Source organism: Rhamphochromis sp. 'chilingali', assembly GCF_963969265.1.
Source record: "Rhamphochromis sp. 'chilingali' genome assembly, chromosome: 22".
Classification (NCBI taxonomy): Eukaryota; Metazoa; Chordata; class Actinopteri; order Cichliformes; family Cichlidae; genus Rhamphochromis; species Rhamphochromis sp. 'chilingali'.
The window spans coordinates 21,985,812-22,011,477 of record NC_137950.1 but is presented as its reverse complement, the minus strand read 5'-3'; the positions used below and the strand labels follow the sequence as shown (position 1 = coordinate 22,011,477).

General features: G+C 41.3%; 2 protein-coding genes across 5 annotated transcripts in view; both read left to right on the top strand.

Moving 5' to 3' along the window:
• Positions 1 to 1,627: 1,627 nt before the first annotated feature.
• myoz1b (myozenin 1b) lies at positions 1,628 to 13,326 on the top strand. Of its 4 annotated transcripts, none has more exons than XM_080873527.1 (6): positions 1,628 to 1,787; positions 4,381 to 4,467; positions 10,652 to 10,818; positions 10,917 to 10,983; positions 11,100 to 11,283; positions 12,804 to 13,326. In XM_080873527.1, exons 2-6 carry the CDS (start codon positions 4,383 to 4,385, stop codon positions 13,033 to 13,035), a joined length of 735 nt encoding a protein of 244 aa, XP_080729653.1. In that variant the 5' UTR covers positions 1,628 to 1,787; positions 4,381 to 4,382; the 3' UTR covers positions 13,036 to 13,326. The 4 variants fall into 4 exon arrangements, with proteins under 4 accessions (XP_080729653.1, XP_080729652.1, XP_080729651.1 ...); XM_080873526.1 differs by having other exon boundaries at positions 11,097 to 11,283; XM_080873525.1 differs by having other exon boundaries at positions 10,914 to 10,983.
• Positions 13,327 to 15,808: 2,482 nt separating this feature from the next.
• The window catches only part of usp54b (ubiquitin specific peptidase 54b), a 58,627-nt gene continuing 48,769 nt past the window's right edge, over positions 15,809 to 25,666 (top strand). Inside the window, exon 1 of the mRNA XM_080873090.1 lies at positions 15,809 to 15,930. The gene's annotated coding sequence lies outside the window, so the exon portion shown is untranslated. The remainder of the gene's footprint in view (positions 15,931 to 25,666) is intronic.

The following is a 25,666-nucleotide window of genomic DNA, read 5'->3' as shown; positions in this document are numbered from 1 at the left end:
GACTGTATTCAAAGGTTACTGGATGAATTTTGCAGATTTTCCCTCTAGCATCGCTGTGAGATTTTCGGTTTTTAAGTCAAACATGTTGACAGCAATTCAGTGGATAGCCATGAAGTTTAGTTAACAACTTTTTCTTCAGTTTTTTGTAATTTTTTTTATTACTGAAAAGCTAATAACACCATGCTAGGACAATGTTTAAACACATGCTTAAACATTTAAATTTGAGTTTTGTTAGGAGAAATCTTACGGCTCTAATATTTTAATAAGTTTCTTATATATTTAACTCTTTTAGATCTGTGTTTGTTCTCTGCCAGCTCCAGGGAAATATGTGGAGACACCTGAAAACAGTGCTTGGAAAAATACATACATTCAAATATAACTGTTCTGTAAAGCTGATGGAAAAATGAAAATTGTATAAAACTGTATATTCATTAGCACAAGAGAACTTGATTGTATACTGTTACAAATATGGATTATAGCTGCTTTGAAAATTTTGTTTCATTTTCAGAAACTTTTGTCGATCCCAGAGGGCTTTTCAACCATCATTTCTTACCTGCACAAAACTCAGTGACAGAACACTAAAATACAGAGCCTTTATAGTCTTGTCCCAGAGATGTACCTCCCTGGATAAAATAATGTCTTAATGGTTGATTCCAAAAAACTGAGGTGGATGCAGTTGTAACTTCTGCTAACGTCTTCAAACGCTTGAAGCTGCTGATCACTCCCAAAGGTTTGCGGGGTGAAGGGCAAATGCCTGTCAGAGGGGGAGTAAAAGATATAAATAAGAGGATAAATGGCCTCAGGCAAATAAACTTCAACAAACCTGTTCTATTCTTTTGTGTTTGTTATCAAAAGCCCACATTCACCTGCAGTCTAAAGAGGCTGGAGGAATTCACTGAATTACTCATCTCTGCAACGTTTGTATCATTGCCCTGGCAATGTTGTTGCTTTTAAGATTTAGAATACTGCCTGAGACACAATCAGAAATTCCTCTGGGAATCACGGACTGGATCCGAATTGTTGTTTCAAATCAAACCACCTGTCTCCAAGCTTGTTAACTCCTTTTGTGGATGCTGGCATGGTTTTTTCTGATAATTTTGAAGTCAAGACTTTAGTAGACTCCCTGATGCATTTTTCCAGCTCTGTTTCGACACTGCGTTCAGAAAATAAAACAGTGTTAATCCCAAAAGCCTATGTAAGCTTGCTTCTTTAAGCGGAGAAAGGTGTTAAAGAATCAACAAGGGAATCAACGATGACTCAGACTTATAAGCAGGTCTGATAATGGCATTGGCATCAATACCAGCTTGACCTTTTAAAACTGGAACAACAGTCTTGATGAGACTAACCCTTACACATAAAAACACATAAACAGAAACCTTGCTGTTAGTCAGCATTTCAGTGCTGAACATTACCAGCAAAATGCTATCATTTAAGTTGCTTTTCTTGGAAGTTGCTGGAAAATGAGAGACAGATGGGAACAATTATGGTAGAGCGGATAGTTAGATCGATACCTAATACTAAAAAATACATTATTTGTGCTTCATATTACCAACACCACACCCACTTCCCTCTAGACCCCCTACTCAATTCACCCCACCCCACCCCACACCACCTCACCCTGGTCTCCCACCCCTCCTGCAGCCTTCCAGACAGAGTCTCACTCTCTGCAGGGCGAACAGCAGGGCCGGCAGTGCAATATTAGCACTGGGATACAAATCTACCTGGGAATTTAGATTCCTCATCCTCCGGGACCTTTTGCCTTCGTGCGGACACCCTGGGTCTTGTAGGTAAGACACCGGAGAAGTGAAAATGTGCGATAGCGTCGACAAAACCCATTAAAACCTTTCTCACACATGCCTTGAATGTTTGTGGATTATCTGGTATTGATGGCCACTGAGTTGTCAGATAGTTTGCGATCCTCTAAGAACAAGCAGACAGTTCCAGTTAAATTCGCTGACGTCCTGTGGTCAGCAGATTCTGGCTACAAGAGGGAGTCCCATCTGAGGCCTTATGAGCCCTCTGTGGCTGGATGAATTAATGAGTATCAGCCAGCAGCAGATGCTCAGCAGTATACTGCAGACTGGACTGTTTGCTATGGTAAAAGACAGCAACTGTTTAAGACAGCCTTTAAATTAATACTGTTGTGTGCATGAATTTGCAGTTGTGTTACTGTTTACACCCTTTTTCACTTTAAGTCTTGAAAAATCAGTTAAACCATGTCAGATCATGAAAGCCAGCTGGTGGACAGCTTATTCCATCTCCTCTCCTAAACTTCTTACCTAACACTGTAGTCCCTGAGGAATCTGGCCTTCTCCGGTGGAGTTTTTAGTTCACGAGGATGTATGTGTGCATTTGGGAATGTGCTGACTGATAGCCTTCCTCCCCAGCTGTCCCTTCGAGATTTATCTGGAGCTAAAACAGGCTGCTCGTTGGGGACAGGAGTGTGTCTTCACTTAGAGAGGCAGTAACAGGACCCAGGGCTTCACTCTCAGCTCCTGTAGTTGCATCAACGCAGCAGTTTGCCTCCATCTTGCATTTCCCAGAGAACATCCAAAAACACCTGTAATCTCCAGTTTTTAATCCACCAGCCACTGACTCACATTAATCACAAGAGTAGAGCTATTTGAGTGCAAATCTGTGTGTGAGTGTGCTTTTGTTGATGTGTCTGAGTGTGTGTGTGTGCTGAATTTCTATGTATGTTTTATGTCGATGACAGTCCCACTCACCAGAGTGCTATAGAACATGGGCTCATAAAAATAGCTCACACAGGACTGAATCCCCGGCTAGGAAACGAGCTTCAATTACAGCAGATGAAAAGCAATTACATTAACTGTCTCCCTGTAGACAGGCCCTCCTGCTTTTTCTTTTAGTAAGACTCACCTCCAGCTTCGCTTAATTGCTTTCGACCTGAGAAATTGACAACGATATACTGCCAGGCTCGATCTGAGTGGTTAGTCAAGACAGGCATGAGCTTCCATCTTTGCTTAGTGTCCATAAGGGAATGCAGGAGATACACTTTATGTTTAAAGAGCACCTTATTTAATTAGGGAGCCCAGTAAGATTCTGTTGGGGCTGATATACAACTTAAGTTTGCATCTTCTTCTTAAACATTTTACACTTTTGCTGTTTTACATTTCGTTGCCAGCCACTATCTTGTTGCTAATCCTATCATGATGTAATCCAAACTTTGGGCAGTAATTCTTAATATTCATTTAAACCTCTCTTAAAGTATAAAATGAGTCATGACAATTTATTCCTAGGATACAAAGTCTAACATAAAAGCAATTATGCCAATGTCAATAATAATGGTAGTTATTAATTCGCCTTTTTGGTGTTTTTTCAAAAGTCATAGTCAAAGTCAAAGTCATATTTATTTATATAGCACATTTAAAACAACAACTGTCGACCAAGGTGCTGTACATTTAAGATAATCAAAAGAGACAAAAACAAAGGAAGACATGATTAAATTAAAGAAAAAGAAGCATAAAAGCAAAGAAATAAAAGTATAAAATGAGTGAAGTCATGGAACCAGTGATGTTGGTGTGTATTTATTGGTCCATATAGTGGTTTATTATAGAAATATTATAAGTATTTTGACCTCCTGGGGTGGTTTAACAGGCTGTAAACTGTGTATAAACTGTCTTTGCCTTTCAAAACAAGAATGGATTAAGTGACTGAATTAAGTTAAAATATCAAAAGGATGAGTCTGATTTCAAGCTGACCCTTGTATCCACCCCAAATGTTTACCTTGGACAGCTAACTATCTTCCACCTCTGCTACATACAAAAGCAGTACTTGTATGGATTGATGTTGAGCTCTCCTTTTAGCTCTATTTTGGTCTCCACCAGCCCCTGAGTGAAATGTGGAAATATGTTAGACAAGAAGCATACAATCTGTTCGTTACAAATTTTTAGGAGAAAGCAACGGTTTGCCTTGGCCAGACTGATTAAAGGAGTAATGAGACTCAACCAAATTGTAAAACTGCTGTGAGTGAAAAGGTTCTCGAATGTGGAACCAGAAGTTGGTGATAATTTGTCCACTTTTCTAATACATGTGAGAACCTGCATGTTACACATATGCCATATAATTTAATTTAAAATCTGCATTAGTACAAAAAAGAAATATATCATAACTTTAATATATTGTTGTTTCTGTTCATGTTTAAGAACCCGACTTTGCAAGAAGTGGTTTGATAGGAAGTCCTTAAGGATCGACTGTTTTTAAACAGTTGATGCTGACTATTAGATCAGGGAGAAATATTTACCATCAGTATCTCTTTTAGACTGTGCCATGTACTTTTCTCTCTGTGTATAAAAAAGTGGTGGAAGGGTAGACCTGTGATTAATGTTTCAAACATATTTTGTCTGTTCTGTATTTTAGCCATGTCCCTTACAACTCCTGCTCCTTCTAACAAGGGAAACAAGGCCAACAGAATCATCACTGACCTGTCCAACATCAGCCAGAATGGTAAACACACACACACACACACATGCATGCACGCACACATACAGCACAATGGCAAAATATTCAGATGCAGCGTATAAACATGAAACACTCTGCTAGTCATTCCAGCTCCTCAAACACTACTTTATTTCCCAAATGATGTGATTATCCCATCTAGTAAATGTCAAATCTTTAGTGCCTGTCTGCTATCAGCCCACTCTACTCATATAAACTGAACTCTGTGGGTGTAAATCATTGCATTCGGTTGTATGATACCGCAATTAAATAAGGACCCGCGCTCATGCACACTTGTTCCAAGCAGTAACACAATATCTAACATGCACGCAGCAATTCCTGAAGGGATGTGGGTCATTATCAGATGGCAGAGCAACCACAAATCTGTCACCATTATGGGCAACACAAAATATCAGAGGGCGACTCTGCTCTCACTATGTTTGTCTGAGGATGTGTGTAAGCTCCAACAGCTAAAAACTTTATAATGTGTGTGCATTTCTTTGTTTTGTTACATTGGCTGCTTAAGTAGTGAGATTTTACTTTCTGTAAGAAAGACACTTTAAAAATAGAAAGTTTAATATGTTCATTATGCCAGATCCACCAGTCCATCTGTTCAAAGTTATGCTGTGCATGTTAAAATTATTCAAAGTCAATAAACATTATTTATAATTTTAGTGGTGATTCCAAAGTTTCCAAAAACACCAGAAGCATAAAAATAAAGACAGGAAATGCCTTATTATATTCAAAAGGAAGAGTATAGTTGCAATATTTATTTAGTTTAGTTCACCTTCTCGGCAGATAGGATGTTTTTTGTAATCTCCATTGATAGAGTAGTATACTGTTGATCGTGTGATCTTCATTTCAAAGCTACACTTTAACTCGCTGTGATGTTAAAATGCTGCACCTCTGCTTCAGATTCACAATCCAAAGACATCCAGGATAACTGGTGACTCTGCACTGCTTTTACTCGTGGTCTAAATGATTGTCTGTATCTGTGTGTCAGCGTCGTGATTGACTGGCAGCTTGTCCATTGTGTACCTCGCCTCTAACCTAATGTCAGTTTGGATCGATTCCAATCTCGTACAAACCTCCAAAGGATAAGCGGGCATAGTTTGTTCTCACAGGGGGACAGCTGGCTGGCTCTGTGGTAACAAAGATAGTTACAGCTCATGGAGAGCTTGTTGACTAACCGTGTATCAAGAAGTTGAGTCCTTGTGAATCTGGAGATTCTCTCACTCCTCTAACACCTCTTGGATGTTGGTATTACCCACTGGTTTATTTGTCTACCATTTTAACAAATCATCTTTCCTTGAGAACTGTCTGCTGTATTGTATGTGATACAAGTTCACCCACTGGTGATCGGTCCCTTGAGGTTGCTGGCTGTCACTAGGTGAAATCAGTCACAAAGAAGATGCTGCTACAAAAAATCTCCTTGCTGTGGTTGCTAGCAGATTGTCATGTAGTTTGCATGCAAAGCACTCACTAACTACTAGGTGAACGATAGTGAAACCTGAATAACTGTGATGCATGGTTGCAGCAAACAAGTTTCAAGAGGTGACAAATGGTCTCCTCTCCCGGTTTCACAACTGCTCAGAGAGTAGCCAATATGTTTTTCTGGGCAAGTTGGCAACTTTTGTGCACACTAATATCTGCCAGTGATCAAAGCAATCACAAGGAGGTTTACCAACTTCTTGGGAAATTCTTCCTTGGCAACTAGTGATCGCCTGGGGGTCACTGACCAGTCCCTAGGTCTGTATAAATGGGCATTTAGCAACTGGTTTCCCAGGGACTACCATCACCCTCCAGCGACATCACTCGACAAACTGGCTGAGGAATGCAAATTTTACACTCTCCAAAAATGATGGACAACTCAATGTCATTTGGTTAACATTCATGTGTCTGCAAAACCTCATTCATCAGCTGCGTAGTGACTCACGTGTCAGCCAAAAGGGGCCTGGCCTCGAATCATGCATAACATAAACCAACACAATTTACCCAAATAGTTATTAACTTGGGCCAAATTAGCTCTAGAGAGAAAAAAATGTTAACATGGCAATATATGGCAATTTAAACAGTATAAAAGATGGATGTAGCCACTATGACCCCACATGTTAGCATTTTGGCCACGGCTGTGTTGTTTTTTAAAGCTAGACTCTTAAAAAAATTAGCTAAATTATTAGCTAATGCTAGTTAGCTTAGTTGGGAATCAAACAGATAGTTGCTAATTGACGCTAAGTAGTGGAAAATTAAACTGCTAGAATTTCACCCACCAAAAGCTGAAGCAGAAACATATTAAAGTATACAGGAGGTTAGAATATTATATATATATATAGAGAGAGAAGAAAAAATATTTCTCCTTTGGCACATCTTCATTGTCTGTTCCTATTCCAGCTCGGACTGTTATTTTAGAAAGTTTTTTACCCGTTTCTTTATATGAGCTGGTAAAATTAGTAGACTCATTGGAACCATTCTCCAAATCTCTTAATCTCTATTTTAGCTGCGTCTTTGTTTTATTTTAAGGATGCTGTCATCCACCCATTTAAAAAACAGAAGAAAACACACCGATGGTGTGTCACAGATGGCTGTTTTGGGGCCTTTATAATTTATGTTATACCTGCACTGTTTTCAGTTCATTTTTAGCACGTTTAAGGACATTTCTTATTATTGCTATTTAGATGGTATCAAGCTGTTTGCCTCTTTATGGCCCCACCATGTTTCTTGGCTACCGATCTTACATAGATGCTGAATTAAAAGTTGGATGGCCGGTAATTTTCTCCAGCTTAATGAAGAGAGGAACCATGGGGTAACTTTTCACTTGAGTTGAGTTCTGCTATGTTGCTCTGAATTGGAAATTGTTATTCATGTTTTTTATTTTGTTACGTCTGGAACATTGTAATTCACCATTCACCTCCCTGGAATGCCTGCAGATTTCTCACTCAGTCTTCTTAGTTACTCTCATGTCACACATCGCTAATGCTAATTCAGTTACACTGGATCCCCAATGAACTTCAGAGTTCACTTTCAGATTCTGGTTTTGACATTTAGAGCTCTGCATGGATCACATCCTCATCAGAGGCCTGAGGACAAGTGATCAGGGCCTGCTGGCTGTGCATCATACAAGGCTGAAAACTAAAGGTGACAGAGCTTTTGCAACTGTGACTCTGGAACTCTCTCCCCCTGAGCCCGAGATGTGTGGACTTGGTGGTCTCTTAAAAAGCAGCTAAAACGGATCTTTTTAGAATTGCTTGTAGGTAAACTTTCCTATTACTATTTTAACGTTTTTGTTGTGAAGCACTCTGTGATACCTATCTTTAAAGCTGCTACATGAATACAAATTTTACTTGCTTACTTTAAGCCACTTTCATGTTGACTTCATCTTTCGGAGTTGGAGGTTGGTGTAACCCAAACTAACAGCATTCCCAAAAGCCTCTCTGCAGGCTTTTAAACCTACAACCTTTAAAGCTATTTCAAAAATGTTAAAATTACACGTATCTGTTGCATAATACAGTATTACTTAAAAAAAAAGACACAGCCACAAAATATTATTTGCTAAACTCTGGATATGAACTCTGCAATCTGCTCTGTCTGGGCACATGCTTGTATGTGTCATTTAACAATCTGTTGACTTCTTTCCCCATTTGTGTCCCTTGCTGTTTTCTCTATCAGTCCTTCTGCTGTCACATCTGCAGCCACATCTGTATCTTTCCACCAGTTTGTTTTCAGTTGGTCGCTTATTCATTCAAGGGCTTATCCTGCTTATCCCTTATTTTGCGCTGGATCTGTCCATCATCCCTGCTGCTGTGTCATTCTGACTGTTTGTGTCATATCTCTGTCAGTCTCTATGTTGTCCATCTGTCCACCCCCTGCCTCGATCAGTCTTTCCAATTTTCTTCCAGTCAGCAACAGCCAGCTCCAGTTTCACATTCTTCTGAATTAACACTCTAATCAATATCCCCATGGGAGAGTTCGCTCTGCTCAGCAGTCTCAGTTATTCTCTCTCTCCTTCGTGCACGCATGCACACACACACACACACACACACACACACACACACACACACACACACACACACACACACACACACACACACACACACACACACACACACACACACACACACACAGTCTACACACCTACTTGCCCAAGTCTGATTTACGAGGTACTGCTAACAGCTCTCTGCAGCATTGCAATGCCAACTCCCTGCTTTATAGATGTGCTTGTGTTTGTGTGTGTGTGTGTATGTGAGTGAGAATGTGCATCGGTTTATGGCTCAACTCCAGGTGTTATGAGTGATATCAGAGTGTATGTAGTGGATGAGAAGAGTGTTTAATGAGGAGCTCTGTGGAGCAGTAAAATCTATCAGATCTCTCCATCACAGAGAGAGGAGAAGCAAGAGGGAGGCAGTGTGTTATAAGGATTTCCCTCCATAAACAGTTCTACCACAAAAGCTGCAGTGAAATCCCCCAGTGCACTTTTCTTCCATATTGCTACGGCCTCTTAGCCCCTAGAACTCCCACAGTTTCACATGAACACATCCTTTAACACCACACAGCAGGTTTCTACTCCAATTTATCACTATAACAATGATCTGGAAGCCTGACAATAAAAACCTACACTTTTGAGACTTGTGCTGTACATCCTTCATTCAATATCAGGCACTTAAATGGACTTTTTAATTTCCCAAATGGGTTTAAGTGAGAATAACTGTACCGCTGACATGGGTGTACAAACCTCTGAATCCACAATGTTAATGACTAAAAATTGTGTAAGGCGAAAAATCATAGCTCGGTTTATTTTATTCAAATGGGAAAATGAAGAAAATGTTAATAAAACTGAATAAAATAAAAAAATCTCTGGAAATATGCTTATTCACTGCCAAATATTTGACCAAACGACCACTTTTTAAATATGAGGGCGTCAGGAGGTGGTTAGCTTAGCTTAGGATAGACTTTTTGGACATTCTTACACTCATTCTGGCAGAAGCAGACTCTTCCCTCTCATTTGCAGCATTTCTGCAAAGTTGAGCAAGTCATCTCTTCTCTGTTGGCACGCAGACATGTTCATTTAATCCAGCCATTCCCACCCTTGGCTCATTTTGAACAATTTTATCTTTCCCACACGATAGCTACCACTTTTGACAAGATATAGGATACTTTTCAGAATAAAAAATAATATGAATTAAGAATAATGTGGATAAAAATGTAAATGTTTATTTATAACTTCCCTGCAACAAAAGAATAAATATATGTATGAACATAACCACCAAGATATCACACATCACTTTTTGAAGCCTTGTGTTGTTTTGACTTTGTGAAATTAACACTTGGAGCTTGATTTGAGCATTTTGCCCACCCCGAGTTCAATCTTTGAAAAAACAAAAGCATATTATTGGTAAGGGATGGATGTGACAGAGAAACCGCCTACAAACATGTACCGACATGTCAATCTTAAAGTAGCAAAGTCTTGAGCTAAGCTTTGTTGGATTTCACTTCCACTGAGCCAGTTGTTGAAATTACTGAAAAATCAGTGACAACAGGTCTATTGGATGGTGAAACATTGTCAGTTTGTATGGAGGAATGCTATATCTGTCTGTGAAACAAGGTGAAGGCTTCGTCATGGTTGGTGCTGGATTCAGGCCAGTGAAGAATTTGTCAAAATAGATGAAGTCATAAAGGTAGAAAAGTAAAGTCAAATTTGGATCCACATTGCAAAACCATCTGGAAAATGCCAGCGATCCCAAACACACTGCCAATAGAGCAAAACCATACCAGGACAGAAAAACACACAGTGGAAGACTATCAGTCATGGACTGGCCTCTCCAGAGCCTGCACCGCAACATTATTTACTCACCCAACCATTGCAACACTATTAAATCCATTTGAGCTGAAATATTGACATTTCGATGAGTCTTTGCTTTCAGCATTGCCATAATTTCATTGATTATCACTGGTTGCTTTACACTTACAACATTGTATTACACATAATTTTCTCATGTAATGTATTATAAATTTCTTTGTAGTTAATTTATTGCACATATTTAACAAATAAATAAGAAACTATCACCACTATTCCATAACAAATACAATTAATTTGAATGACTTGTCACTGACATTCACCTTGAAGCACTGCAGCACTGTATTTTTATAATATATGTGTGAGTTAGGGTAACGGTATCTTCTCTCTGCACACTGTCAGACGATGAGACAGACCCTGAGGCCTCTGAGTTCGATCTGGGTACCAAGATCAAGGCACCCAAAGATGTGATGCTCGAAGAGCTCTCCCTCCTCACGAACAAGGGGTCCAAGATGTTCAAGATGAGGCAGCAGAGAGTCGAGAAGTTCATTGTGACCAACGAGAACATGGTGACTGTGTATATGAGGCGCTAAGTGTTTGTGTTGTCTATATATGTTTGTGATCTGATAAGATTATATCCTCTGTATTTTTAAATATATTTCAGCAGAACCTTCAGAACCTGATTATGTCCCCTCCCCCTGTGCCTCCAAAGCCTGAGATGCCAAAGGAAGAAAGTATGATCACAGAAATTCTCTTTTCACTATTTGTGATGCCTTCCTTCTGTTAAAAGTATGCATGTCATATCTGTGGTGCTCACCTCTTTCCTCCCCGTTCCTGTATGTCCCAGTAGTGAAGGAGACTGTGGATGAGGAGGTGGAGAAGCAGAAGAAGAGGAAGGACTATGTACGCACCTACATATCCCCATGGGAACGGGCCATGAAGGACAATGAGGAGCTGAAGGCCACGATGAAGCCTTGCATGCCTGGACCCATCCAGATACACCCAGACCTACATCAGTACAAGAGCTTCAACAGGTACTGTATTACTGAATGACTATTCAAGTATATAATGACAACAACACCCAGTGCTTTATCCCCTTAATCATGAAGCAGTGAATAGTTTCCTACTTCCCATCTGTTTCCATGGCTTTACTCACCACAGACACAGCCTTTACTTGCTGTATAACATTCCTGATATTTCAAAATGTACTTTAACACTTACCACTGAGCAACATTTGGTCCCCGATGTCATTATCTTAATCTTATTTGAACCGTGGATCTCAGTACATTGTAATACAGTTAATAATTCTTGCACAGCTGTGTCCTCTGTGATTAGTAATGGACCTGATTATGCAATCAATCTCGGATGTATAATAAGAAAACAGGCCCCTGGAAACAAATATGTAAAAGTCCCTCATACATGGGAGAACTGATGAGAATGGATCCTATGTCTTTGTGTCTTGTGAAACTTTTAAATCTCTGTTTGGTCATTGAGAGGCTTCTTGAAATTAGTTTAAAACTCTTTGAGGTGTTGTTTTGTCACTATTTGATGTTGATGTTAGTTTGAGACTCTTTGAGGTTGTTTTCAGACTAAGGTTGTTCTGAGACTCTTTGAAGTTACTTTGAGACTCATTGAGGTTGTTCTCCAACTCCTTGAGGTTAGTTTTGGACTTTGGCTATTTTGGATCTTGTTACATGCCAGCAGGCTTGGCTTGATTTTCTCATTTTACTTGAGTGTGAATGACTTCTCCCTTTTAGTATTTAGTATCTCTATGTATATTTGTCCTCTATCTATGCCTGTATGTTGGTGCAGACATAGATAGGGATAGTTGTCCTTTTGCCAATCGGCCCACATTTCAACAGATTTGAGCCAAATGTTGCAGAGTTGAAGATACAGTGAACTTTAGCTTAGCTGTCATCGATTCTCCCATGCAGGAGGCCTTTTTACATATTTGTGTCCAGGAGCCTGTTGTGTTGTAATACAATCAAGGTTTATTGCTTATTCAGACCCATTAGTAATGGCAAAGGATACAGCTGCTCTTATGGTGCTTCGAAAGAATTATAAACAGTATTGCAATGGACTGAGATCCAGGGTTCAAATAAGATTAGGATAATGACATCTGGGGCAAAATGTTTGCTCACAGTTAAGTAGAAAAGTACATTTCTAAATGTTAAAGATGCTGTTTAGTAGGTAAAATCTACATCTCTGCTGAGTTTGATAAAACCAGTAAATTTCAATGAGGTGCTGACACGGCTCTGCATTGAAGTAAGAGAGGTTTTATTAGCAGTTGTGCTGATGTCTTTGTCATAGTTTAGTTGACTGTGTGGCAGAGGTACACTCTGACATGAGGATCCTCACCTTACCACTCTCTAAGCTAGTAATTCTTTCATTCAGTCAGCAAAATATGTTGTGTGGAATGAGTATGTCAACCTTAAAAGAAAATGGGGTTTTTTTGGGTTTTTTTTTGCATTTTGTGTTTGAAAGTTATTAATTTGGAAGTTACTTTACTGTACTGCTTAACACCAAAAATACTTGTCATCCTTTTTCTCCTTAGGATGGCACTGCCATACGGCGGTTATGACAAGGCATCCAAGTTGCTGACCTTTGAGCTTCCAGAGCTCAATGTTGCCACCGAGGAGCCTGAACCTCTGCCCACACTGCAGCCTGACATTCGCTCGCGCCCCTCGTTCAACCGCACGCCCATCGGCTGGGTCTGCAGTGAAGACAATTCACACATCCACACAGATCTCGAGATCCCCTTTGACGGAGAGACAGATGACCTGTGATGAGCTTTTAAATTTGCAGCACCTAATAACTCATAAGTCCAGTGAGAACTCCCAACATGTACTTTAATTGTAAAAAAAAATAAACAAACATAAATTATTAAAATTGATGTGATGGAACAGGACAAATTATCTCCCCTGCTCTATGCTGTCTTAGCTTTTAGCCTTTAGCCTTTACATCTTCACCTATGAATGTCTGTGACTTTGCATATTATGAGATACTGTGAGACCTAAAACAGACAAACACTCTGCACTCTTAGAACAATTTATGCAATAAACTTCCCCTTTAGAGAATGTCTGCTGGCTTCTCATTCCATATGTGAAAGTAACAAATTAATAGAAAAGGAAGAAAGCAACTCAAGGTTGAAAACTTTTACACTAACTCTTAATGACCTAACATGATATTGTCATGAACTGAAAGTTCGCCTAAGAAGTGGACCCAAATGCAGACACCAAGAAGCAGAGGAAACTATTTACAAGAGTGTTTATTTGATAGCTGAGATTGTGAGACAGATTAGAAATGGCTACGGGGAAGTGGCAATTGGAAATGAGAAGGGCGGCCCTAGGAAACTGGATCACAGAGGAGGTTATGTCAAGAGACAGAGAGGCAAAAGGGATCCTTTCGCCTCGTCCTAATAGACGGAGAGGGAGTTATTGTAGGCTCTGGTGGGGGGGGGAGGGGGGGGGGGTCGTCCAAAACGTGGAGACAATTTCCTCTAAACATAGGGGAGCTGCCTCGTTACCTCCATGGAGAGCATAACGAACTAGAGGCAGGTTGCACAGGTTTAAGTAGCTCTCCCGCTGATTGCTTGCAGAAGAGGCCCAGGTGAGGTACAGGAAGCTCCACCCCAAAGGGATGGACAGGAGACCAACGGCCACGGGTGGAAAAACCCCAGACACTCCCACAGACTATGACATATATAAACATTTTTTTCAAACTAACCCATCTAATAGTGATTAAAGTTTGTGGTATAGAAAACTACTACATGAGAAAGAATATTCATGCTCAAAACAAACAAGTTATAAATAACAAGATCCCCTGTTAAAACTATTTGAGACTATTCTTTATCCACAATGATCCATCAAAAAGTGAGGTGAGTATATTTACAGTTAACACAAAGTGTCTTCTCAAAACAAAAAATACCAATTTTAAATTATGTATTACATTAATTGGCAAAAAATGTTCCTGAATAAAGTATGTAAGTAAACCACTGTGCAGTTCATTTTTGAGAAGGGGTAAGTGGAGTATAGAAGGAATGTAATGACAGCCATTCCAGTAATTACAAAGTAAACATTGTAAAGACTTTATGACAAGGACATTGTCCTTGGATAGACCAATCAGGCAGTGAATAATACTTTTAGCTTTTGGATCATTTTATACAGGGAGGCCTTTCTGTACAGAGTTGGCATGTTATTTCCGTGCCTGCATGGGTTCTGTCTCGGTGCTCCGGCTTCCTCCCACAGTCCAGAAACATGTTAAGTTAATTGTTGATTCTAAACTTCCTGTAGATGAGAATTTGATTTGACCATTAATGGTTGTCTTTCTCTGTTGGCCCTGCATAGAATGGTGACCTGTTGAATGTGTACCCCTTCTGTCCCAGGGCAGCTGGTGTAGGCTCCATCAGCCTGCAACCCATAACTGTTTAAGTGGTTATGGATGATTTTGCATAATTGACCAATAGCTATGGGCATGCTACAACAGTAAAAATGTAAAGTAGCATAATTCAGTAATTTCAGTAATGAGAAGCTTTGATGCATGTAGCTTAAAAGAAACACCCAGCCTGCAAAATGTGCAAACTGAAATCACTGTACACAAGATTAGGATCATATTATTTTAGGTATATTAAAAGCACATCTAGGGACAGGCGTTGTAAATTTGATTAGGTTATAAATGATGCCATGTTGTGCAGCAAGGTTCAGGATACTTACTTAACTGTGTAACTGTGCAACACTTATAAGAATTATAACAGGAATGATTTCATCAGTAGAAAATGTGTAAAATTGGAAAAACAACATATGGCTACTGGGAAAAGGAGCATGGGAGTTATATCTAACTCAACAAAAGGCAAATCCCTAGAAATATTTAACTCCACCTTTCTCTGACATGTAGCCTAATATTCCAATACCTTTTACAATAGTATTAAAACACACTACAGCTACTTAATATTTTCATTTGGAGTGACCTCAGTGGTCAGGATTAGAAATTAGTTAGTACATCACACCGACAGGTCAGGGTTGAGCAGTTAGGATACAAAGTCAGAGAGGCAGGACTGAGATGGTCTGGATATGCGCAGAGGATGGATAGCTATTGGCGGGCAAATTCGATTGACCCTCAAGATAAAGATGCCAAACACAAGTAAAACACATCTCTAATCATACATGTTCTTGAAAGACTTCAAACCGTTTTATTTTCTCACGCGCACCTCCCAGTGTCAAACTAAACGGTGTCCACGTGACCTCTCACCTGCTCCACCAGCAGTCCCTGTTAGTGACTCTAAACTGGTGCTGGCACGTCTCCAGCTACAAAAACTAAACAGATGTCCTCTGCGTGTTGCTGCCAGCGGGTCAGATACGAGAGAAAAACAGGGAGATCAAAAACAGGTAAGGGCAGAAGGTGAGCCGTGGGATGACATCATCACCATCCTCACGCTCCACGCGCCTCGTGCCCAGAAGGCGGCGGCATCGGGCTGAGCAAACAGCGTGATAAAAGCGCTACGTCACATATTGGAGCGGAGAGAGCTGGAGGAGATGGCATGGTATCGCGAGAGCGGTGTACCGCGACCGCAGCGCTGGATGGCGCTGATGGGGGCTGGATGCGACCACGGCTCGCCCTCTCTCCCGTTAAGTCACACGGTAGGACACGCGATCGGACGGAGACTGGCGGCGACAGCAGCCGGGGTGAGTAAAAACCTGCACACTGCGCACCGCACGGGCTGCATCACCGCTACAAAGACCGGGTCGAAACGCATGTGACCGCACCGGACAGAGTAGGTGTGCGTGCGTCTCTCTTTTGATATTTTGAGAGGAGGCAGTCAGCGTGTCAGCCAGATGTGATCACCCCCCACCCCCCCCCCCCCCCACCACCAGATGCGCTCTCGTGACAGTCTCAGAGGATGGCTATCTTTTTCTTCCCCATCACCATAATCTCCATGATTATCATCACTACTTTCATCATCATCATTATCATCATCATCATCAGGAGCAGCAGCAGGGGCGGGATCGGAGCTCGCTCTGTTGCTCTGTCTCGTGTCAGTTTTATTATTTTATCAGGTGGTCTCGGGTCAGTAATTCTCTCTGCGCAGCTGCTCTCCCTCGTGCTGCACGGCGCTCACAGCTTTAATTAGCCTTCCCCATCAAACCAGCCCCGGGTTCGTTTCTCCAGAGTTACAGGTGTTATTGCTCAGGTCGTCCCACTAAGTCCACTCAGGTAAGCTACATGCCACTACTGAGCGCGTGGCTCCTGTGCGCCAGAGCATGTTTTGGCGTTGGCAGTGTTTTTCGTGTACTTGTTGATAGATGGATGACCGAGAGACCGCGGCTTTTTACCGGGACGGATTCACGCTCCGCTGTCATCGCTCGGGGGTGGGGGTCTGTAGTGATTTAATGTTGCGGCTTCGATCTGCGTGATTGATGACTTTGGCCCGCATCAGCGCCGGCCCTCAGCACCGTCACATTATAGAGACGGTGACACAGCCTTCTGCCGCGTGCCTCGCGCACGCACACACGTGAATACCTTAGAAAAAAAGGGGGAAATAGGGTACAGGCTGCTGGCAGTTCTCCTTGTTTTCCTATAGGCTTGTCATCACGCAGGAGCACGCAGACTTGTTTTTTGTGTGTCTGTTTTGCATTCTGGTGACTCCTGAAGTCCCAACTTTTATGCTTTGACCCGAAACCTGCTAACCTTGCAGAGATGAGCATTGGTTGAACAGGATGAAGCCTCCACATGAGGAGTTCAGATCCCACTCTCTCTCTCTTTTGTGTCTCTCTCTCTTGCACTCAGAAGCCCACCGTCACCCTCCAAACTGAGCTGAAATGTCGCCTTGACATTTAAGTTGGTCTTTCTCATCAGTTTTTGTTTTCTGGAGATGAAAAGCTCTGCAAGGCTCCAAATTTAGTTGAAGTTAAGGTTAATATAAACATAAGGGTGTATGTATTAATGTCATCCCTGCTTATTTGCTGTCTACTCATGGCCACTCTCACTATTTCAGTTTAAAAACACCATTTCAAAGCCGTATCCTTATATGCACTGATTTTTCTGTGTTTTTATGACCTGATTGCTTTGATGTTGTATGCTGTGACACACTCCAAGCGGCAGGGATGCAGCGAAAGATAACTCTGACTGTTTTGTCTTTATTGCCCCCAAACACAAAGCCAGAGAGACATGCTGGCTTCCCCTCTGAGAGAATTTACTTTGCTTTGGCATTATTTAAGTACTCAAACTAATCAGGGTGATTTATGTGACTGAGCAGCTTGACATGTGATATGAACATCCTCAGAGCTAAGGCTAAAGGTTTTCTTTCATGCTTGCATTTAACTTTGAGTTTTGGGTCTGTTTTTAGGTTGCCTTTATTAACACTAGGCTCTCTGGGCTTTACAGAGCATAGGCCTGTGTGCTGTTGGCGTTTCAGTTAAAGTGTTTCTGCCTCTGTGGTTAGAGTTGGATCAACATGCATGCGATTATAAGAGGATTGAGGTATAAGGAAGAGGAGATTAAAGAGAAGATGAAGGAGGAGAGTAAAGACACGACACGCTTATATTGCATGTCTCCCATGACCTTTACCATCCGCTGGAGTGTTCTTTCTCTCATTTTCCCCATAGTTGTTTGTTCAGCGTAATGTCCCACTTATTCCTCTCCTCTCTTTCTTTTCCCTTCTTTTGCCACTTTTTCTCCAAGTCTGCAGTGCCCTTTTCTATTTTTCTTTTTCTCTTCTTCAATCTCTGCCTTGTCTTTTATGATCTCATCTTTCCTTTCCTTTCCTTCTTTTGGTTTCCTTTTCTATCATTGTTTTTCATTTAGTTCCTTTGTTTTCTTTTCTTTTTTGACTTCCTATTCATTTTTTTCTTTTCCATTTGCTTCATTTCATTCCTCTCCTTCCTTTTCATTAATGTCCTTTGCTTTCTTTTCTTTAACTTCTTAATTTTTCTCCTTTCCTTTCCTTTTTTGATTTTCTTACCTTTCCTCCCCTTTCTTTTCTTTTTCTAATTTTCTTCTTTATCTCCTTTCCTTTCTTTGATTTCCTTATCTTTTCTCTCCTTTCTTTTCATTTACTTACATTGCTTCCTTTTCTTTTTTCTTCTTCCTTTCCTTTCCATTCCTGTCCTCCATCAACCCTGAATGCCGTTTCTCGTTCTTTTCTCTCTCTCACCAAAACCGCAAAAATCGCACATGATTCCCAGAATGCATTGTAAATATTGATGGTTATGTAATAGCCTAAATATTAAGCAAATATTCACCACTCTTCTTATTTTCTACTAACAGGATCGGGTGAGCTCATGTGCACAGCTATAATGGGTCGTGTGTGTGTTTTTGTGCGGGTGCATGCAATTACATGTATTATTTCACATGTAAACTTTAATGTTGCAGAGTGTGATCAGGAAAATAACCTTGAAGCTTTAAAAAAAAAAGACCCACGTCTCGGTAATATGCTTACACATGCAGCGACACGTGCTCATACAGTATGTTCATACACACATACACACACACATACACATGAAACACACAAATATAAGTTTAGAGCGGGAAAGAGGGGTGAGAAGGAGAAGCACGGAGGGGAGGATGAACTCTGGGCTCTCCCTATTGTCAGCCGGGGCTATTTGAAGTTACACATAACCCAATTACAGGGAAACCACTGTGTGTGTGTGTGTGTGTGTGTGTGTGTGTGTGTGTGTGTGTGTGTGTGTGCGCGTGTATGTGAGAACATGCATGTGGGGTTTTTTTGGAAACTGAAAGGAAAGAGACAGAGATGAATGGTGGGAGAGAAGTGGAGAGAGTGAATGAAAATGGAAAATAGAGGTCAGTGGAAGAAAGTGAGAAGCAGAGAACAGGAATGAAGTGAATGGAAAGGAGTGAAGAAAGTGCAGCCAAAGGACAAACAAAGGCAGCGTGTAGTTTCTGAAAGATCGAGTCTTTCTTTTACAGCAATATTTAAATATACTTCTCGCCTGTAGGTTTGCTTCAGAGGGAAGAAGACAGCGTCAGAGGCAGGCTATTGTCCTTGGGGACAGTATCAGCTCTTTGTTCAGCTTGCTTGACACCAGTGTCATTGTCACCAAGCCATACTAACCCACAGCAGAGAGGGAGAGAGAGAGAGACAGCAAATAGTGTCAAGTAATACCCTCCCAGTCAGTTTTTAAGATGGGAAATACAACTTAAAAGGAAAAAACAGGATAAAATGAGACAGTTTCTGGTTGCCTAGGTAATCATCTAACAATATTTACCATCCTGCCATATCAGTCGGTGGTTTGCTTATGCAAACCGGCAACTGTACGATACATTTGCAGTTATGGGGTGAACATTGTTGACCGTTGGCAGTGCAGACCGTGGGCGAGGTATGAACAGCCTGTTTGTGGGCTACTCTTGGTTGTGTTGTTGCTGGTCTGTCAGCCAGCTGCAGAAGAGCAAAGTTCTAACAGTAAACTAGCTAAAGTGGAACTGAGTGATAAAAACAGTGAAAAGTGTCCTGGCACTCCCTGAACCTCTTTGGCCCACTTGCCAACCAACCAGCATTCGATCTACGCATAGCCGAGCTACATGCTGTTGGGTTTTTGGAGGACTTCACAGGAGCATGCTTGCGTAGGTTGAAAAGCCCTCTTCATAGGCTCTCATCAAAATGACACAATCGTGGTACTGGAAAACAAGCATATCTTAGGATCCAACTGTTGCTTGATGACGCCAGATACCGCTGACTTTCTGTGATCTCTGGTTGTCATGAATCGCTTCCTCTGCGTTCAACATAAATAAATACCAATATTCACCATCAGTTCCACTTGGGACTTGTCATTCATGTGAATGTAACCATATACTGTATTTAAAAGACAAAGACACTGTGACATCATCTGTTGGTTAGTGAAGTTTCGTTGTGAAGGCCCAAACCGAACACTTTTGTCATTGCCATCTTGGTATTTTAAAACTGAGATAGGATGTTTCTGTGAAACTGAGAGTCACTGCAGGCTCATTTAGTAGAGACTTGTCAGACACAAAGGTAGTCTTGCCAACAAGCTTCCCCTGCTTCATTATATTTTTGTAATCAGAGGAGTCAGCCATGGTAGACAGTTTTAGACCTAAAAATATTCGATTTTTAGGTCTAAAACTGTTTAAGAGGTGCGTGGGTTCTCTCTGTTAGATTATTTGTTGAGTCTACATTGGCTGTAGAGAGGAATACAAGCTGTCTTTCTGTATTAGCCCTGGGACAGACTGGTGACCTGTCCAGGGTGTACCTTCTCGCTCTATGACATTTGTGAAAGGCCCCAGCCCCCATGGCTCCAAATTGGATAAGTGGAAGAAAATGGATGGATGTTGTTGTTCTGCATCCTTTAAACGTATCACTCAGTCTTACTCTGCAGATGGAGCTCTTTCAGTTCTGACAAAACTGCAAATGTTCAGATTTCCAAGCAATTTAAACACATTTTAAGGACTCGAAATCTTGCTGACTTAAAGCTTGGCCACTCCATCTGTGTAAAATGCGATCACAAGCTTCAGAAGAGCTACTGATGTATAATTTGCTCAGATTGTAGTGCGCTTATTGCTTCCAAGTTTTTGGCAACAGTTTGGGAAAGACACCGCCTGGTTTGAACACGACAATAGCCCTGTTCACAAAGTGAGCTCTATTAATAGTTTTCCTACTTGGGTGTAGAAGAGCCAAACTGGCTCTGTGCACAATCCCAACACCTCTGAGAGAGCTGTGGGCCAGACGTCATCACCCAACAGATACAGACGTCACTGAAGTGGCTGAAAATCTGAAGAGTAGCGGTAATAGCAGTGTAGTAATACCCAGGGTTTTTGAATGTGATGCAGAAAAATATCACGACTTTTAATGTTAAATATTAATATATTTAATATTTTGGCCATATTATAACATTTTCTATTATCTGATTTCTCTGGAGGTTGTCGGTATAAACAAAAGGGAGCACACTGCATTTCTGCTTCATAAACTGCTTGTTTTTAATGTAATTTTACTTGGTTTGATTGTTTTTTCTTGCATGAATTCTTTAAAGATTAACATACTAAAAAAAAATATCCCTCTAAGGACGATTCTCACCTCATTACATGTGAGGTTAAAAAGGCTTGGGGTCCACAGTTTGACTAAAATTACCATCCTGACCTTCTCAATAATAAAATAATTTTTATTCCTAATTGGAAAACTAATGAAGCCCAAGTTAGCTGAATAGGGAGGAGGGACATAGAAGTGTTGATATGTCCATTCAGTTTTTCCTGGTCGATACATCATAGCTCACATACTTTGAATGAAACCCAACGGCTATAATACAGACCACAGTGAAGCTGTGGACTTTTTTTCCCAAAGCAAAGAAAGATGGAAAGAAGTCTTAGAACAGGACTGAGATTAGAAGAGAAAATTCAATAAAAGCTTGCTGTATTTGCCATACAGTGTCAAATGTTGACGTGACAGAGCGACAGAATAGCAGATGAACGTAGAGGAATGTTTTTCATCGAATGTTAACATTTATATGGATCAAAGACGAGGCCCCACAGTGCACCGGGGACCAAACAGGCATCCATCCATCCGTCAGATTCTGTCCTTGGATAAACTTCTGCAAACCTCCTGCGTATCACTTGATGAGCTGAAGTAAAGCTGAAAAACAGGAAGAAGAGTAAAAGATAGATAAAGGACAGAAGAAGACGAGACAGTTCAAGAGAAAGGGACATCAAAAATATTATTACTGAAAGCAATGTATTATTAACAGCACTAGTGGCAGTAGTGGTAATAGTTTATTAGTTCTAGTGCTAGTATAATGGAGGCTGGCATTGATGGAGCCACTACACAGGTCTACATGGGACAGTGGACAGCTGTGTGCGTTCAGGTGTCATTCATCAACAGCGTTGATACTAGTTGAACAGAACAGAAGATTTCAATAGAGTTAAACTACTATTAAATCAATTTTTTCATTCATCAAAAGTGCTTTTTATTCATCTTGATTGTTTTGGTGTGAGTTACCCAGTTTTTGAGATAGAAATGAATGCCTTCTCGTGTATATGATGGGAGCAGATGGCCTTTTCCTTGCAGTTCTCAAAAATAGGAGTGAACTGTTCCTTTAATTGAATGGATGATGAATATCATTCAAGTAGCTACACAGAGAAAAGATCTAGTACAATAATTGCGCTCCTACATCATTGTGTGCTTTGAAGGCATTTGTTTAAGCTCAGCTCTCTTAAGTTTATTTTAATCACATTTGCCGTTGCAACACCTTGATACTTTTCTTTTTAGCCACTCTGAATCTTTGGCATGCAGAGAAATTCATGGTCGACTTGATGATAGTGAGGCATCCAGGATCAGTGGCTACAAAGCAAGTGCGACTCATCACCCCTCTGCCTCTGTGCATGACAGGTGCTTTGACATTTTCGCACTGATATGCTGTGTTTGGTTTTCACCAAACTGTGGTGAGAAACTGGCTTTTGCAGATTGTTGTTAGACATCAGAATGAAGTACAAGTTGATCATTGTGGTGAGTAATCACCCTGTAAGACACAGGCAGCTGGCTTAGGTCATGCCAACTGCTAATGCTGTAATGATGTTCCTGCCTACAACAGGTCAGTGAACAACAATATCAGCTAAATGTCAGGCACATGCACTAGAAAATGTTGAAGCAACTTATACATCCGAATCCTCCTTTAGGGAGAGATTTACTAAACAAGGCAAAATAGCATGTGAGTGTGATTCCCAAATAGCACTCATAGGTGGGGTTACTTTTATGGGTAATTGATAAAAGCTACTGTTTTCTAAACCCAGCTGCAGACAATTCATCTCAATATGAAGCACAAAAAATAAGATATGCCATTTTGTGGCATTAAATATTGGTGCAATTAGCAGAATTGCGTGTCGCAAATCTTAATAAATCATTTTGCACTCTTCAGTTAAATGTTGTCCTCTCTAAGTTTTGTGCCTTGAGAAAAGAACTCCCAGAAATACATATGCAACAGGGTCAGTTACAAAAATCTTCCCACCTCTTACATGCAGCCTTGCCACTTTTCACAGCAGAACCCAACTTGCGGTGCTGCAGCAGGAAATCTGGCCCTTAGTTTTCTCTCAGACTGCAGCAGAACCCGTTGCTGATCCTCAGCTTCTGAAATGCTCTGTAAATGTAAAATGGATGCTAATGCACTACTTAAGAAAAAGCTTCGCTGAAAAGTTATTAAATTTAGAAATCTGCAACCTTACCACAACACCACTGAGAAATGTAGTGAAATTATTAGTAGAGCACTACAGCCCTCGCTGCTTATTTGTATCAGAAGCTGGCAGAGATGGATATCTGAAAATGACTACTGACTGCTGAGAAAAGGTGACTGCTCACTCTGTGACAACTGCCTCATGCTCAAAGCCAGGTTGCGCTGACTTCCACCAAGTTGATAAGGCGGACATGAGGTCACAGGTTAGTGTCTTGGTGCACGACACAAAGAGTGTCCTCACCTCAACTTCACACGTGGAAAATCTCCTCCATCTGTCTGTGCTGTATCCACAGGTCCTGGTTTCCTTATGCCTGCCAGTGCGTGGTCAGGGAATTTGAATGACTTGTGCCTTGACTCACTCTGGCTTCCAGGAAGTCTCTAGCATCAATACACATCATCATCATCACTTGCCAGCCCCATGTGTGAGTGTGTGTGTGTGAGTGTGTGTGCGCTATCTCAACCAGTGCAGCACAGTGTGTCTCTCTGTAAAATCACATGGTTCGGCTTTTCCCCCGCGTGCCTGCTGCTTGGCCTATTTCCATGGTAACTAGCCGAAGATGTGGGGACACACAAACGCATGAGCACACACACACACACACACACACACACACATGCACACACGCATAAACAGCACTTGTGCGAAGGCTTGCCAGAGCGATCTCGGCTGTGTGGGGCTGTAGGGTGCAGTCAGAGAGAGGATGTGTGATCACACACTCTACACAGGCTCAGCGACACACACACACACACACACACACACACACACACACACACACACACACACACACATGCACACTGTATGCTGAGAAAGAAGCTCAGAATGCTGTGCTGTAGAGAAAAAAATGGCACACCAAATCCCTTTTTAAATCCTCAGGCAATTTGGATTTGTTTGTTAACGGATAAACGTATATAAGAGATAGATAGATAGATAGATAGATAGATAGATAGATAGATAGATAGAGTTTGCAGTAGAACTCTGTGACTGTGACAAGTGGATGAACTGACAATGTTGCTGCCTAACAGTTGCATAATGTTTCCTTCTGTATTCGCTCTGATGCATTTCACTTGCCATCCTTGTCACGATGTCCCCTCCCCAAGCTCTATCCCACCCCCCATCACCCCACCCCACTGTTACCCATCCCATGTGGCCATCGCCATAGCAACTGCCCACGCTGCTCACCTGCTCGCCGCAGCATCCCTGCGCCCTCTGGCCTCTCGCCAAGGGGGTGCTGTGGCAGTAACGCAACCCAGCAATCAGGCGAGGGAGCATTGCCAAAAGTGGGGAAGCTATAGGGGAAGGAAGGAAGGAAGGGAGGGAGGGTGGAGGGGGCACTGCGGATATGCTAGCTACTGCCCTGTGGTGTTATGCAACTTCATGTACACACACACCCACGCACACATATTGTAGAGTAACAAACACACAGATTGCCTTTTTTTTATCATCTCACACACGCATGTTTAGAAGCCGTGCATATTGATGCTTGAACCAGCATAAGCTCCAGATAATGTCCCTAAGTACTGATTATGAAATGACATAACAGATTTCTTCCTGTGTCCTACCACTGATGCACTGCTACCCTCCCTCATATTATTGTGTTCGTATGATGTTTACATGATGGCAAAGCAACAGCCTTTACCGCCTTTTTAAAATTTGCTGGTTTAAATGTATTTCATTATTTTATTTTGCCTTTTTTATGTGTTGATGCCATAAAAGAGGCCAAGACAGATTTCAGAAGTATACAGTGATCCGCCATTACATTGATACCACTGACATGTGAAGGGAATGACATTAATCATCTTGTTACCACGCAGAGTTCTGCTAGGAAACCTAGTCCTGGCAATCATGTGTATGATACTTTGACACAAACCACCCACTTAATCATAATTATAGACCAAGTTCACCCTCCAACATCATATGGCCTTGCAAAAATTGGTTGTAAATGTCTTGCAGAGTTCCCAACCTGCAACCCATGTGACCCAAAGGATCTACTTAACATGTGCAAGACAATAGGTGTGTTCAACCTGATATCGCGGCAAAACGTGGGACTATTCCCATGCCATGAGACTGGGTTGGTATGTTGTGACTATTGGGCCACATCTAGTCTCAAAGTCTGAGCCAAAGTGCCAAAGTATCCTGATTAGGACCAAATGTTGCTGCTATCTAGGTTAAAGTTGCAGTTTTGCTTTGAGTGATCGAATGTGGTGATTACTTGTTCATGTTGTTTCCATGCTAGCG